Genomic DNA, 17,857 nt, shown 5'->3' on the forward strand with positions numbered 1-17,857 from the left:
TGGGCTTAGTGGAGGTTGTACATCATATATCTTCATTGTTGTTCGCAATGCCTTAAAGTTATATGTTGTATTTATCCATGGTCATATTGATTTGTGTCCTTCTGATTTAGATATAGCTGCTTTTATTACGTTAATAAAATATCAGTATGTGCAACAAATGCTTTATTAGTTATTTCTTCTGGGGGCTTTTAATGAGGACACTTACCAGGTATTTAATTGCCGTTTTCTGATGCAACAGGCAAGTGCGGCTCGAAAATAATATTTTAAGTAATAAAACAGATGATGAATACAGTGTAATGCTGACCTGTGTTTGCACTAAGTTCACTCTTTGACGTCTTAGGTTTGAGACGCATGCAGACACATTCACCTGTCCCTCTGTTTTCCCTTGACTAACCAAGTAGTCTAAAGCTATATATGTTCCTGTCCGACCGATTCCCGCACTACATTCATTGATTAAAAAAATAATGATCATGTAATGAGTGATTAAACACACATTTATTTCACAAATCATGCCAGTAGTTAAGTAATTAACATGGATTTGTTTTATGTTGACGATGACGTCACCATTAACAAAAGACATAACGGGGACCATTAGTTCATAAAAGACTCGTTCTAACATATAATCACTGCGCACAATGTTTTAAAACCATCATGCCTAATGTAGAGTGTTCCGAGTTCAAATATATATTATGAAAAATATAAGTTGACAATTAATTACAAGTCAATAACCGCACTGAGTAGAAACATTAGTTTTCAATGCATTGCTATATTTGGAATAACAGAGAAAATTAACCTGTTTACTTTATGTTTAATATATTTATTTAAACACAAGTATTTGTCGTTAAGTGTAAGACCAATATTTACATCATCTGGTTTTCGAAAATAGCTGCCATTTTAACAACCATATAAATCTCAGTTCTTATTTATGAAGTTATGAGTAGTTAAAACCGCTTTGTACCTGCAATGGACAACGACGGGTTCCTTTGTAGGCACCTTGTTCACTGTATTCCAAAACTGCACAATGGAACAGGCGGCCTTCGGTACACCCTTGTCTGGCCACGCCGTGAAGTGGAACTGAGTCAGTTGTTTAGATTTGTTACCCTGAAACAAATTAGCGACTAACTGTCTTATGTCTACCACAAATATAGCATTTAGTTTACCAAATCTGCTACAGGAGGAATTTGTTATGTCAACAATAACCAGCTTGTTTCAAAAGCAAAGCTAAATATTCATCTTCACTTTCTGATACATCTCTTCATTCCAGTCAAAAAGTTCTTGCGCCGATGAGTTTTCATAGCACAAAAAGTGAATAAAAGATGAAAACTAATTCGATTCTTTATGACTAAAGTACGATCTTGTAATTTGTGCTCGCATATGGCTCAGTGGAGGTGGGGAAGGTCTAAAACTATATATAGGAACAATATGATTTATGATTTATGTTTCTGAAGTCTTATTGTTTGAACTCTCAATGTGTATCATGTGTAAGTGAAAGGATTGCAATTTGTTTATTAGTCTCAACCATATGTAGCATCTGTATAAATTTAGGGCATTACTATGTTGGTCTCATTTCATGCTAAGTCTGACATGCGCTGATACTTAAGTTTTTCTACTCCTAATGCAGTTTGGAATAGTGCATATATTTGAAATTATGTGAGAGAAAAATAATATTTCAAGGTCGGAAAGAGGATTTTATACAAATGAGCACTTTATACAAAACACATGAAAACATATTTCTAGTTCATGTAGTGCCTTTATGTCATCTATACAAGTTGTTACGGGTCCATGTAGTTAATTCATATGTTTTGACTGGATGAGTATATCTGGAACAATTATCTGCTTGTATTAGTTTCAGTAATTCTTTAACAACATAATTATTCGTTACTTAAATAGAGGATGAAAGTGAAAGTTCAATCTTAGCTCGTCCTCGAATTGTCTACTAATCCATTTTAACATATCAGAGAATGAAAAGTGTCAAAAGTTAGGGGCAAAGGAATAAAATAAACTTTCCCCAAGTCTTGTTGCCTCAGATGTAAGAAAACAGGACGAAAGGTAAGTTTAGCATAACATGCATTCCTTTTCGTTGTTGATTTTAGGTACGACATTGATTGACACTTTCTGGCATTTTGTCATAAGCTGATATCAGTTTAGGTTGAACTATTTTACGTTATGCATTATCAATTACTAATTATAATTGTCAAATGACACTCTAAACAATTACGTCGGGAAACTTCTAAACAGATATTTGAATTAACTATGTACATATGATCATCTTAACATGTTTACATATCCAACATGAGCAAAGGTACATATTGTTTAATGTTTGGGATCAGAATTTTAATTTCAGTACATCATATGGACCTTAGTGTTTCTAATGTTGATATTTTAGACAGATATTTGAATGTCCCAAATTGTAAATCCAATCACGTATTTTCTTATATATGGTAATATATAGCAATTTAGTACTTTCAAATTAGCATCGGCTAATACCATATTCCAATGAATAATTATACTTGATAATTGATAACCTACCTTCTTATAATCATACTAGAAGTTTTCAAAGAGATCAATTTAGTTAAGGTTTTACAATTAATAATAAGTACATTGAACATGTTCCACATAGGCAAATGTCAATTCTAGTTTACAATTTTGGGGGCATTAGCTCACATTTAGTTGACGATATAGGATCTCTTGGTCCCTATATATTTAGGTGAGGAGACTAATTGACAGTATTCATGTCAGTTTCGTCACAAATTAGCTTACATATATTAACTTCTTTCTTTTTTTACATTGGTACCTAATTTTCATGTATACTGATTATGTACTAATTGTTGTACCAATGACCAAACCTTACTATCAATATATTGTCTTACACTTTAGGAGTGTTCCGTTATTTAACCTGAGAAAGGCTAAAAATAATTTGATGAACATACTTATATAATCCTCAGTTATATTTTGGGATGAATGACGACTTTAATACAAGCACACTGCTTCACATTAAGTATGTCAATATGTCACATTTAATGTGTTTGCAACGCTTGTGCGCTTCATATCAGACACATTTTGATCTTCATTTACCTACTGATATATAAGATTAAGTGAAACATGGTATATCTTTTCAGTTCTAGCGTGGTATCTTGAACAAGACGGAAAAAGTGTATTAGTTTGGAAACTCCAGTAGTCTGGTGGTGATAACAATATCTCAAAACGACTGGACCAACGTATCCGCCATACGTTACTATGATTAGTTCATACTGCCACAACGATATACAGCGCCTCAAAGACATAGCTTAAATCTTCATGAGAGGGATCAGTCTTATTGTACGGTAAGGAAGAGCCTCTCTCTTGGGCAGTATTTTCCTATCATATTGTCCCCTCGTATGGTTATTCATATTTAATCACAATGCATTTATGATATTCAACATGGCCCATGGTTCTAACAAAAGAAGGACTTTGAGTGCGCTAATATTTACCCTTACAACTGATTTCGTAACTGACACAAAAGACGTGAAACATAGAACTTACCTTTTTTATTCAGTGTGGAAACCTTTATGCATTTGAACATGCTTATTATAATTTCCCACAAAAGTCAAAGTGAACTGCCCTGCTTTACTACCGTTGTACAAAATGTTATACGTTTTCCAAGCTCAAACTACCTTTTATGTTAGATACCATTTCATTATTTAACTATTCTAGCGAAAACCAGTTTGAATAATAAAATATGTATGAGAGTGTAATTGTACATTAAGATTTAGTTTATATTGTATTATTTGAGTTTTATTGCACTGAAACACTAACATAATTAAGGAAAATCTAGAACATTTAGATTTGACATCTAAGAGCACTTTGCCCAAAACGATCACCCTGTGCGACACTAACACAACACACATCATGACAGCGGTCACACACTCTGTTTGCTGTGAAATAAAAAAATACTTCATATGCAGAGTTAAAATGGGTGTGGCATGCAACTATATATAAGTTTGATTAAAATTGACCGTAAGTAATTTGGCCTAAAGGACTCGGGTCAAAATTAGTACCTCTTGTTCAGTACCCGTGAATTCAGCTCTACTATATTTTTAGAGCATGATGTCTTCTATCCTTTTGGTGGTAATACAAGAATTAGATTTTGCCAATTTTGCTATTGATTTAAAGATACCTGCATATTCTTTACAACATGAAGATTTTGCCGTTGTCTGTGTTTTGGCGAGGGCACACTGTGAGTAATGAGGCAGTAATGTTGATCGAGACATGAAATATAATGATATCATGTACCACAGAGAATGAACAAAAGACGGCGAACAATGTTTCCTTCTTTTAGATCATCAAGCAGCCTTGGTTTGTTAAAAAGTCAATGGTTGGATGTACAATAATGATACTACTACTACTACTACTACTAATATTAATATTAATAATACTAATACGAAGAAAATAATAATAATAATAATAATAATAATAATAATAATAAAATAATAATAATAATAATAATAATAATAATAATACCAATAATAATAAAATAGTAAAAATGTGGACGTGGAAAAACGATTAAGATTCAGAAGCCCCAAGCGTTTTACAATATTAGATAAAACATGAAAGCAAATACTGCAACACGATTCCAGAAGCAACTAACTGAACCAATCAATTGTTATTGCATAGTGCTGTAGTCCAAGTGAGTATTATTTACAGTTTGTTTCTCTAAATTGTCCACAAGACTTACTAACCAGTGAATAATGCTATTTATATTCCGTAGAAAGCAGCATTAAGATCCGACTTTGTTTTTACAAATTGCAATGATTTCATCGTTGCTATGAAGTGAAAGAATACGTTTAGAAGACAATTCGACCGATTCAGGAATATGACTTGAAATAAACACTCCAAATATGTCAACTATTTGCTGAAAATGCAATACTATCAAGGCTGTTCTATTGGGGGTCGAATTGTGTCGATATTACTGTATTTGAAAAGAGAGATAGTTTGGGTAGATCTATATTTATAAAGTAATGAACTTCTTTTCATCAAAACGGATGAAATCTACTTTCTTCTGTTTTGATGAAAAACGGTTCGCATAGTTTTGATTCCAGCAGTCGTGTTTTGACGTTTTTGCAACAGCTGTAGTAGATACTGAGACCAACCAGACAGAAGTGATTGACAATAATCCAGTCGTCTTAAATATACTAAGGAACACACACATGTAAATGAAATAAATAAATAGTTTAGCATTTTGTTGTATATTTAGAATATGTATTACTGCAATATATGGGTTTATCTTGTTTTAGGGGGGACCTGGAATTTTGGCCAGATTACTAGTTATATTATTTTGGTTATGGTTGCATAGGTTTGGGTACTATTGAAACTTTGAATGAATTCATCGAAAACATGATTGTAAAGTTTCTACTCTAATGTTGGGGTACTGCCACAGTGAGTTAGAAACATGGTTGATTCATGGGGTCAGTCGTATTACAATAAAGCTTGTATATTCTAATAGTTGAAAAGACCAGCTTATTCCATACTGCATGATTTTGCTACTTTTAGGGTTTGTGCTACTGGGTAATAAGTTATGCAACTCAGGACGCCTATAACAAACCAACCCGGCAAAATCAATACGCTGACAGTTAAATTGCAGCGAATTCCGAGAGTTAGTTTGGTTGATATTGGCTTATTAAGGAGGGCCTAAGGTGAAATGTAATCGTTTGCTTTAACGCTTTAATGCGTTTTACGAAGTAAACTTCCGTACTTAATTGTGTGATTAGGTATACGTTAATTTTATAATTTCTTAGCTGTGAGCATCACTAAACAGGTTGCAATGTCATCAAGTCATTGATAGCACCAAAAACGTGTCTGCCGTTCAGTTGACAAATTTGTGATCGTGAGCGGTTTAATAGATTCAAGACCAACTATGACTATTAGTGACTTGAATACCGACGGTTGAACCAATGGAAATTATGCTTCCATTCGCAGAATCAGTGCCTGAACCGTCAGTAAAATCATCAGTCAATCCACTAAACAACGTCTAACGGATCCATTGCTTGAAGTTGAAGTAATCGGAATCATACTGGTTATGGAAGAGTGGTGAAAACACCAGAAAGGAATTGGACGAAGGCGATGATGCATAAATAACAGTCAATTCTGAATAAATAGCTGATCCCGCTTTTCATGGACGAGTCTTTGAAGATAGATTGAAACAAGACAGATTCTAATATCCGACCAAAGATTATAATGGAACAGATCGAAACAAATTACAAGTGCGTTAATCGTAGCCTTTCTTTTATCTTTCTTGTGAGGAGGCTTTCTAGAAAATCTACTGAAAACTGGTACATTACACTAATATTAATATCGACCCTGATGCCAGTGATGGATTTGCTAACAATCTCATCGTGACTCTCATCAGCAAAGTACTTTTTTTCATCGATGGAAAGAACATCGAGGTATATTTAAGCAAAGGTGACATTGCCAGGACAATTACCTGACTCGCTAGATAAAGTGACAGTTGTAACAGATACATCAGCCCATCTATTATATTTTAAAAGGACGCCATCGAAACTGTAGATCATATCGAATAATTCAATGTGCATAACCTGATGTCCTTGACCCGCAACCCCGTCGCTTTGTTGATAAACGTTTACAAAGTAAACACATGGATTGCAACCTTACATTTTGATGACTTTGCGAACAACATAAAGGTCTGAGACTTATCAAGGAATTCACTCAGTTATACACGATTTAGAAAGTTTCACTGACACATGTGGAAAGTCCGGTGCATTCTGTGGTAGATTTGAGCTTTCATGAAGTGCAACTAATCGGCTTGCTGATAATATGTACGAATGCATTGATGGGACTCTCTCTAATAAGCTGAGGTTGAGGGAGAGTGTCTGTGGTTGATTGCGGGATACTGATGCACCAGAGGAAAACTAATACTATTTGCAAAACTATTACCTAAGCATGTCACGTATTTAAATAAGAATGTCTTATCACTATGTTGAAGTTAGTGTTAAACCAAAACAGATTACAAAGATATAAAGAGCTATACGAAAGGATTGAGTGGTCACATTGAAGCTTTCTCCAGCACAGTTAACTGGAAATGACTCAGTATGTGTTACCCCGAAATCACTTGAATAGCTTAGTGCGACAAAGCATTATAACACTTCGGGGACATTAAAGTGACCCAAGTTCATTCATTGGCTGCCAAGTCACTAATCGTCGTATTCGATGAATAACTTCAACATCTAGTAATTCACATAATCCACATCCAGGTGATTGATGCTACCAGTGACACTCGTTGCAACTTGTTTATTGGTCGATGCAGCTGGAGCGAACCGAATGGATACTTGGTGTGGGTGTAAAACATTATTTGACAACATTCCTGAGGTGATTGTCGCAATGTGTCATGTAAATAGCACGCAATTGGAATACACTATTGTACATGTAATGTAGATTTATAATAACATTTTTTTTCTAAGAAGAGATCGACCATATGCCCGACCTGGTCTACAAGGGTGACTTTGTGACATAGAATATACTAAGGTGCCACAGGGTGTAATAGACATCAAATTCTATGGTATTCAATAGTATGTGAAAACCCAAAGAACATGTAACCTTGAGCAGCGACGTTTATGGAAGTTCTTCTTTCATAACTGCCACTGATGGCTTCACATTTTAAATTAATCTGCATCACTAAGGACCTTAGTACAATTTCTAGCTTTATATAGTATCTGGACAATTTAGGTCCTGCACGCATAATTTGCTTATTTTCAGAAATATAGGGGGATCAACAACGATTGTTTAACGTTAACCATACAATGTGGAAATTCAATGGAGATAATGAGGATGTGTTTGAGCTCGTATTCAAATATGAGAATGTATGTCTTTGCCAGTAACCAACGAAATCATTCTTCTGAACTAATCATTAATTTATTCAATGTCATACAAGCTTGTGTATGTTATAAGATACTTGAAGTTGAGCTCTTGTCTGGCGAGAGCACCAGCGAGTTGTTCACGTAAAGACGAGTATGATTTGATACTAAATGTAAAACACGCACAAATACGATAGTGCAATCTCGAGTTTGCGTGGTTTCCCTTCCGTTTGACGTGTAAAGAAAATGATAAATAATTCTGGATTCGTTGATAAGACTAACGATCATTTTGACGCTCTGAGTTGTACTTACAACAACACGATGCATCCCACTAATGAATTCGCCTTAAACATGAAGTGTTTCAATGGAAAGTGATTCAGAACTCTTCATCGGCGGGATCTCTGAAACCCGTGTTTGGCATGGAGCAAAGAAGATCTCATTCAATAAATAACGTCCCCAGCGGTTGTGTTCCTGATGCTTTAACGAAGCTAACTGGAATATCACGGATCAAATACTCTGGTGAAAAGCGCATCTCTGAATGATATTCCATAATCAAATTGATTTGAAAAACAATCAAAACCTGGATACGGCCTTGCAAACCGAGTTAATTATGGATGTTACGGTCATCACAATGATTATAAAGAGTCAGACGACATACATGCACATCGACGAGCCGATATAAATCTCATCAATGACTTGAATGAAATTAATAATATACTCGGAAATCAAACGGCAAGATGAAAAAGGCATTACGAATACGACTCTCATTGGATGCAAGATCTATTAATTTAATTAACAAGGAAACGTATATAAAAGTGCATAGTTCCTAAACTGATCCTATGCAAAGTATACGACAGTTCTCGCGGTTACTGGACAGGTGAAGCTGCTGTAGGACAAAATCAAGGCAAACGTAATCAATGTTAATGACTGAGCAGAACTGGCTAAACAAGCCTTCTGGCAAAATGACCCACTCAATTTCTCTTGCATGGTTTGAGAGTGTGAGAATACCCAACGAAGTACATTAGACTGAACTTTTGTTTTTACCACATGATTCTACTCGTGGACGTACACCGATGGACGTTTTCACCCGTAGATAAAAAAGCTGAGTCTTTGACACCTAGAAGATATAAAAGGCGTCGCTGATGCAATAAATAGATATATACATGTTCACATCCATCATGGTCACAGCTATTGCAAGTTGATCTAGGTACATAATTACTCTGCTGCGCTGATAACAAAACAAACGGTTTTCGTTCATGCTGGACATATCAATATATAACAGGTTATTGTGCAACAATTGAACCGTACGTTTGCTGAATTTATTTGGATATATGCATGTAGCATATATGTTAATGAGGTCTCGGATCACAAGTATCACCTGCGATAATAAATTACAAACTTTAGATATTAAGTTGTAACCAAACCTTTTTACCAGACCTTATACGCTATCAATTCCCATCAAACAAATATTTTATGTTGAATAGACTTGTCTTCCGAGCAATATTTTTCCAAATCACTGCACTCTACGCATTATTAAGTAGTATACCACCGCACAAAAGACCAGATCATGGACAATGTAGTCCAAAGACTCCAAATGTATTAAACTGCCTGTATATTGACTCCATAGTTTATTTGTATTGATATGTAAATCATTTTGCACACTAGATATATCAATTAGCATCTTCACTTTCTGAAAAGAATATATTCTTGCAAAACGCTTTTGCAATTCATTCATATATTACAATATCAAAGACATCATTCGAACTAATGTATCATTGTTACTATATTCGCTAATTACCTCTCTGTTATTATTATCACTCGATTATTCGCTCGCTTAATCATTCACATTCAACTTCAATTTCCATGCAGTGTTTCTTATAAAGATTTTGTCACCTTTTTCTCACAAGATTGTCCAAATCTATGTCCTTTCACTTACAATATTATTCATAAGTCTTGTTATTTATCAACATGTTTCGAATAGGTATTCTAAACAGCATCAATCTGTTTCGTCTCATTGCCACATGAACCGGTTCTGGAAGGATAACTAGAATCAAGAAAATGACAATACTTTCATTAATATGCAAAAGTTACAAAATGCACTGGCATGCTATATTATGGTTAGTTAGATCCCAAGCAAGTGAAGCAAGTGTTCTGAATGAGTAAGAAAGTCTTGGTGCAACTATAAAATGTTGAAAAATGGAGACAGTATATATGCCAACTAGTTATTGTAATTATGCCTTACTAATCTTGAACCAGTGTTAGAATATGATTTTATATTTGCTCTTACCGCAGACATTTCTAGTCTTCGAATTTTGTAGTCAGCAAACACTTCTGTAGTAAGTAGTCTCACGACAACACTCCCAAAAGTTTGTGTTTGTCCTTCATCCTCTGGCCAATACAGTTCACATTTATGCTGTAAATGTATAAAACATAAACGGTTTTCTGCCCAGATATTTGCATTGTTCGATGGAAGCTAGTATTTCGAGAAAACGGTACCATTATCTGGCTTTCTCGTTGTTGTCAATGCTTAATATAAACATTAAAACTCGTGGAATCATCATAGACAACGCCAGAGGACAGATATCATATTCAACGGCAACAAAAAGTAATGCTAATGCAGATAGTTCCATATGTCACTCCACACAAATACACCAAAATACCAATAACAAAACAGGAACAGGAAAACAAATTAAAATAAATAAACAAATAATAAATATTATGGGAAATCTTTGTTATCTCAACAATGAAAAGAACATTTTTGTAGTATTCAATAGTCAAATAGCAAAAGAGTTCGCTAATGTCTTCTAACAGTAGAATAAATCATTCATTTGTACTGGCAAGAGGCCATTTCTCATATATAAAACTTGTAAATATTGATGCACTCTATAGTAGTTAAATAATTTAGTTTACGTACTCTTCCACCTTCAAACAGTTCAGTTAGCATCACTATCTTTTCTACGTGATATTGCCACAGCATCCGCCAAAAATCATTGAGATTGTCTTTGGTGGTACCTGAAGTAAAATTCTTATGAATGTAAACGTAAAGGTAGCCTAGAAAGCATATTACATTAATTAAAGAAGTCCATAATTTCATAATTACGTATTATTTACCTATGTATTAAAGAAATGAAATACGAAATATACGATTTAAATGGAACCATTGTCGTCAAACCTAGATCTTGCTGCTTTAAAAAGTGATGCTAGCTTTATTAGTTGGAGGAAGTCGACTCTTTTGTCGTATTGGTCGTATATATTTTGCTGATCTGTGCAGCGTTAATGTAAATTTAGAGCTGCAATGCTTGATATTTAAGTAAAGCTGAATGTTAGCTGGCACATTCTACCAAATGGCATTACATATAAGGATGAAACAAACTGCTATAATTCCACGGTCGATCCGTATTGCTCAGTCTAGATCGGAACAGGCAGACCTTTGGACTGAACTTGTTCAAGACATTCAGCAAAATTAAACTGAATAAAACAGATAAGCTGTAATGTATCGCTAAGTTTATTATTATATAAACAGTGTCCACTGAAATGCAATAAGTTCTCCATGAAGATAAGATTCTAAAGCTTTTTTTTTTTGATAGTTCAGTGTTGTTAAACATAAATAATAAAACATTAATCGTTTTCAGCAAAATTGTAGTGAGAAATAAATTGTTACCTTGAGAAGCAATGTACATCTTTTGATGAGAATAACCCTGAAAGATAGAACAATAGTATGGATAGTTTTGAGGGAGACAACATGAGAATGAGGAAGTGAGATTATCTCGTTAGTTATTGTTAATATAAGCGTCATGTTTAGCTCCGTACTTGCACCAAATTTGTAACAAACTATCCAAGCAATGCATATACAAATCTTTTTTAAAACTTTGGATATGATAATCCAAATTAATGATCTAGGTTAGATACATTTGAAGAACAAAAACGAATACGATCAGTATGGATCAACGAGAACACAATCTACTTTTCATTTTGTATCTGTGCGTATTTGCGTACGATCAGTTTGTCGGTTCCACAAATTGTAGATTATGAGTCTATCGTTTCGGTCCAGTATTTCTTACAATACTTTCAAAAAGTAAGTTCTAATGGCATGCCAGTTTCTAAACACGAAATTGCATACCCTCAAGGAAACTTACGTGAATAATGGATGCATTGATGTAGTCGTTTTGGTCGTCACCCAGAGGCTTCAATATAACTCTGTTTACGTCATCTAACAGATATAAGAAAACAACGAGGCTCAATTGTCAGTTTTGTTCAGATCACTCTTTAGTATTTAAATTTGGACGACGTTTGATACATTTGTCGCACAAAAACAATGATGAAATGATAGACTAGATATAATTGTGCAGTACATAACAAAAGTGACATCAATCAAATAAAACAAACTTCTTACAACTATTATATATTCTTGTTATATCTTGGAAAAGTAACCATAATACCTGTAACTCTGATAAACGATAAAATGATGTACATTCAGCAAAGATAGATCTGTACATTGCTTAGCAATAATGAGGTCAATGAAAAGTAGTTAAGGAAATTATTCATAACTGTATAAGGGACGTTTCCTATAGTGTCTCCATAAAGAAAAGGTTAAAATGCAGAATAAAATGTATAGTAAATCCACTATCAACAGTTTTACATACTGCAATGTATAACTTTTTTACGGTGCAAATGACCTTAACGTTTAAGTCTTTGCATGATAAATATAATTTGTTGTGACAAACTTCAAACAGAAGATTGTACATTTTCTGGTCGTTGGTTGATGCTTACATCAAAACATCCTTAAGATTCATTTAAAGGTTAAAAAGCCAATAAACGGAACTATAAGGTACTCTCCAAATTATATAAACAAGAGTGTATTAAAAATCTCTTAATCCAAATTATCGTCCTTTCTTAAAAAATAAAATGAAAATGCAATTTCGATTTACTCAGACTTAACTGAGGAACAGTTCTGTTTACAATTCTATATATCAAATGTAAACTTAGATTAATTAATCTGACAATAAACAGAAGAAATGCAGCAACTCAAACTTACATGCATAAAGTTGCTTATATCTATTTTTGTTCTTATTTTCAGGGCGAAGAGCAATAGTTGTCGGGAACTGTGGACCGGACGGCAATTTCTAGACAAATGATAGAAGCAAGATTGATTTCTGAATTTGGATTTTTTGTCATTATATTATGCAATAATTAGTCTTGATTGTTACAACTTATTTAACAAATAATCATATCAGAAAAAATATTTAGATGATATATACGTACCACTTCGATGTCATGTTAAAGAAAAGACTATAATATGGTATTTTTACCGAATATTTAACTTGAAATTTCGACGACACGACGGAAAGTTGCTACAATATGGTCTGATACTAAAGAACAGAAAAGAGAAAAAACCAAGATGCTTTATAAAGTTCAACAAATAATTTAATTCGCTATAATGCCAAGTGAATATTAAATCCACATAAGCCTAAAACCTTTTATCACGTATCCAAATGGATACATTTCCAGTTGAATTCCGGTGGTATAAAATAAATTGCAATACTGAACGCACATGATGTGCATGTAGTCTCAAACATCCAAATGTGACAAGGGTCTGGAGTATGATGATGTACTGAATGTATTTTGATGCAACACATTAATTTAGTCCAATTTGTCCTTGTCGAATTCCAATTTAATGTTTCTGTCCATAACTATTATTCATGATCACCTTATATTTCCAGTGAATAATAATTTGAATAAATAATTCCACACAGATGAAAACCTCAACACAACAATAGCACTGCTTCTAATTCGAAATATCAAGCCAAGAATGAGAAATTTGTCAAGTAAACAAAATTATATAAAAGGGTAAGACACATCAATATAACCAAGATGGAGATCAAAAGTTCATTTCAAGTACTTATGTTGTCAACAAGGCAGAACGTTTACTAAAATTATAATAAAGAACATGACGAACGTCAGGTACACATGATTTCCCATAGATTTACTTGAAGCTGAACATAATTATCTCCATTGATAGAGAAATATCAGCTATGTATTATGCTGTTTACAATGCAAAATGTCCAAAGTCAGGTACATAATGTGCATGATTTTGAACTAAGGTCAATTACACAATACAATTTTTTTTTACATAATGAAGGAAAAAAGCCAATAAACAATGCACATTAAATATACACACACGTATGTAATATACAGTGTGTGAATATGTACTGATGCAGCTACACAGTTACACACGTTTTAGTTTGTAGAATCTTTGATCGCCGATGCAATTTCTAATTTTTAAAATTGACTAATTTGATCAAATCGAATGGCAAATCAAGTAAGTATATATGTATTCAAATGTATTGAATTCATACATGGTTCTGGAGTGAAATGTATATCCTATAGAGGAAATCAATACCTCAAATTCCTTCGGAAAGAATCTCTCATCAAGAAATTTCTCTTGGACATAATCCCAAAACATTGAGAGTAGTACAGCTCCCGCCGGTAACGCATGCCCTACATTGTAGTATGTTTCGGGATCGTCTATTGTTAGTTTAGTCGGTGTTTCCTCTTGCTTCGGCATTTTTGAGCTAATACTTTTATTCGATTCTTTTCTCATTCCTTGGTTTAACTGGATATCATCGCCTACAGTATAATAATAATCCACATTTATAGTCTTGTTACAACGAAATATGTCATCCAACTCTTGTCTTTCACCGTTTAGCTCACGGAGTATGTGCACTTTTCCATTTAGCCAGGTTAAATAAGATTGTTTTATAGCTACTTACATAAGCACAAATGGCAAACACCTACTGTAATAATTTTTTAAAACAAAGTATTTTTGAGACACATAACGAATTGAGACACATAACGAACAATAATGGATACAATTTTATATCTTGTGTAAGACAGAAAAGTCACAAGGAATAACAATGTTGGCAATTAAAAAAAATTATTTATTTAAGAATACTTGAAGAAGGTGTATTTGGAAGTCTTTCAAATATAAACACTTTCAATGATAATGCCGATTTTTTCCCCATATGACACAGCAGTTGGCAGGATTACCGCCTTTGTTGACTGTAATTCTACTAAATGCAAAAGTCTTCTACAAATGACGATGTAATCATAGTCATCTTTTGAAGTACTTATTGTTCCTTCCATTCGTATTCTTAACTTACACTTTTGATTTCATTTTATAGAATGTTCACATCATTAGTTAAGAATCCATATACTAACTCGTATTGACGAACGCTGAATTCTCGTAAACGAGGCCATCATTCCTCTTTCTGGACAAATATCGTGTTCTCTCAGTGTTTGACGATGAGCGTTCGCGCCTTCTGCAAAATGAATTATCATTGTAGGTTAATATTAGTTGCCCAAGACGATAGAGTTATAACTCCAGAAATATAGATACCGAGTGCGTGTCGAAGATACAGTTTGATACATTTTTATTAAATCACTCGTCACACAACTGTTCAATAATTAACTGAACAATCTAGTACACCAACTTCACAGTTTTATTTTCTGTGGAGGCAATGTCATGAAAATACATCAACGGTAAGGGACACTTATGTATGTATCTTCCCAGAATTTATTGTATTGCTTAGCAATAATTATCCTAATTGTTAACTTTAAGCAAGGCGAATCTGCACTTTACAACTAAGTCAAAAATGTTTCATTAATTAAATTATATTTCATTGTTTCGTCGCTGGTTTTAGCTTATGTCCATCTCATGACACTTCATCAAGCTTGATTACTTAACTCTATTTTATACCCACCATTTTCCTTCCTACGACAGATTTCATGTAAGAGATTGGTATTTCTACTATTTGGCCTGTTGTAGAGTTAATGGGTCATGAAATTGCTATCTAAACTAAGTGAACTCACTTCTTCCTCACATTAGAGCTAGTCGTTTTTCGCTAGCATGCTTAGCTTATCGTTATCACCCAACCTAATGAGTTATTGAATCACACACACACACACACACACACACACACAGATATATATATATATATATATATATATATATATATATATATATATATATATATATATATATATATATATATATATATATATATATATATATATGACATGCCTGACCTGATTGAAACATCAACTTACGAACGGGACATTCTGCGTTACCGGCAGGTAAATTTATTACATGTCCTACTACTTGAGCTACACCATTGAGAAATCTTGTGAGACTTTGGAGGTTTCTGGCAACATTTTGTTTATCTACCTCGCGCTTGCACTTACAACGCGGTCTGTAGTATATCGTCAGCGTGTATGTATCCAAATTATTCCTGGCGTAGCAAGCAAACATGTTTTTTGTACTTTATTGCTTTGGAAGCTCCAGGTAGAGAGCGCAAAATTGATTTTATTAAAAATGCTGCCTTTGATTGTCATCCACTTACTCGCTGCAATATACCTTTTGATGGGATTGTAGATGTTGAGCGGAGACGAATCAGGATCCACATGCATGTGCCTGCAGCGGGAGAAGCGACCTCCCGCAATGTGGATTGGGAGAAGTAAGAAATTGAGCCTGTCTCTGTGACTTTTACCATGGTGTACTACATAAGACCAAATTGTACATAAGAATCATCGAATATCAGATTCGAATACCGCAGAATGCTATTTAATGGTAAAGGGGACTTCTTCCTAGGTTGTTGGCGTGTGCATAAATAATCAATATGAAAACATTTGGGCTTGTGTCTAATGGAGGCTGGTGCAAATGCGTGTATATTGTTTTGACAAGCCATTTGCTTTTTGCTGCCGCTTTGGTGGCGATGGATAGATGAAACTAGACTGATCGATGCAACATACGATGATCTCAAGGTATTTTGCACTCGTGCATCCATAACTGTCTCTACTGGATATACTTAAGTGTCGGCGTTTTGTTATGATCGGCATTCTTTCGTCATAGCATCAAGATTGTATGGGAAGGAATTGACCTGAAACTATCTCTGATATGCGTTCTGCGGTTGTACTGCTATCACTTTCGAATCTAGTTATTACATCGGTACTTCCACATTCTGCCAATGTACACGTATTGATTCCGAAGTCACACTCATCATCTTCAGAAAAAGAAAAAATATTAATCGAGACTGTAGATTTAGCACGCCGGTATATTGTTTAGACAGATACGATTGACGCTAGTACTGGAACTTAGCTAAAGAAGAGGTGGCTGATAATGCTTGCCTACATGTGGAGATCATATATTGAATCGGTTGCAAGGCTCTGAATACTATATATGGGCAGAAACTGACTCACTACCGCTGAATACATGTTAAGTAGATATAACCCAAGCGAAACTGATTTTAGCCCTCAGTTTACCGTCGTATATGACAGAGCGTTTTGAAACCTCTTTGTCGCTCGTCACTAGCTCACACAGGCTGTCACTCTGATGTGCAGTCGTTCCACCAGCTGAAGTCGTTGTCACCGTTTTAGCTGTTTCAGGTGTAGAATTTCTGCATGACGTTCCAATCGGTCCCAGCGCACATCTTCGCTTGGTATCAAGCCAAGTGAGTGTGTCATAAAGATCTCTGAAACTGATAACTTCTGGCAATACTTATGTTAAGTTTTCGATCTGCTTCACTGATTGCCTGACTATAAATACTATTTAGTCAAAGGCCTCAAGTGTTATGGCGTAGCTGCAAGCGCATGCGCAATGTGTAATATAAAGCCACCCTATCATATAGTGCAAATTTTAGCTTTTGAGCAGGTGATACAAGTATTGCTCTCAAGCAGGTCGGAACGAGAGAAAGTCACTCTGGGTGTAGAACAAAATTTGCCAGAACGTTCTTATTAAAAAACTCGTAGCCCTCCACTCGACGTGTGGTCTAAATGATACCATTTTCCCTCGGCTTGTATCTCAATGAAACTTATTTTCATTGTAGAAGTTGGCAATCACACCGAATGCTATCAGAAATTGTTGAGTACATCATTTTGTTTTTGTATAATGACCTTCACGCCAATGCAGGCATGGCGGCTAAGAGAGGAGAGCTTAATAAGGAATCTTACCTTAT

At 34.5% G+C, this 17,857-nt stretch overlaps 1 protein-coding gene across 2 annotated transcripts in view; it reads right to left on the bottom strand.

The window, feature by feature from the left end:
• Positions 1 to 17,857, bottom strand: part of LOC149798465 (uncharacterized) — a 175,605-nt gene that overhangs the window by 16,017 nt on the left and 141,731 nt on the right. For both annotated transcript variants that reach the window (XM_089963657.1, XM_089963659.1), the window contains exons 14-22: positions 15,066 to 15,166; positions 14,248 to 14,474; positions 12,883 to 12,970; positions 11,984 to 12,057; positions 11,509 to 11,545; positions 10,762 to 10,859; positions 10,135 to 10,260; positions 959 to 1,101; positions 305 to 440 (exon numbers count right to left, since the gene is read on the bottom strand). In XM_089963657.1, the coding sequence (XP_089819783.1) occupies positions 305 to 440; positions 959 to 1,101; positions 10,135 to 10,260; positions 10,762 to 10,859; positions 11,509 to 11,545; positions 11,984 to 12,057; positions 12,883 to 12,970; positions 14,248 to 14,474; positions 15,066 to 15,166 (1,030 nt within the window). The remainder of the gene's footprint in view (positions 1 to 304; positions 441 to 958; positions 1,102 to 10,134; positions 10,261 to 10,761; positions 10,860 to 11,508; positions 11,546 to 11,983; positions 12,058 to 12,882; positions 12,971 to 14,247; positions 14,475 to 15,065; positions 15,167 to 17,857) is intronic.

This window comes from Sinohyriopsis cumingii, chromosome 6 (assembly GCF_028554795.1).
Source record: "Sinohyriopsis cumingii isolate HCF-2022 chromosome 6, ASM2855479v2, whole genome shotgun sequence".
Taxonomy (NCBI): Eukaryota; Metazoa; Mollusca; class Bivalvia; order Unionida; family Unionidae; genus Sinohyriopsis; species Sinohyriopsis cumingii.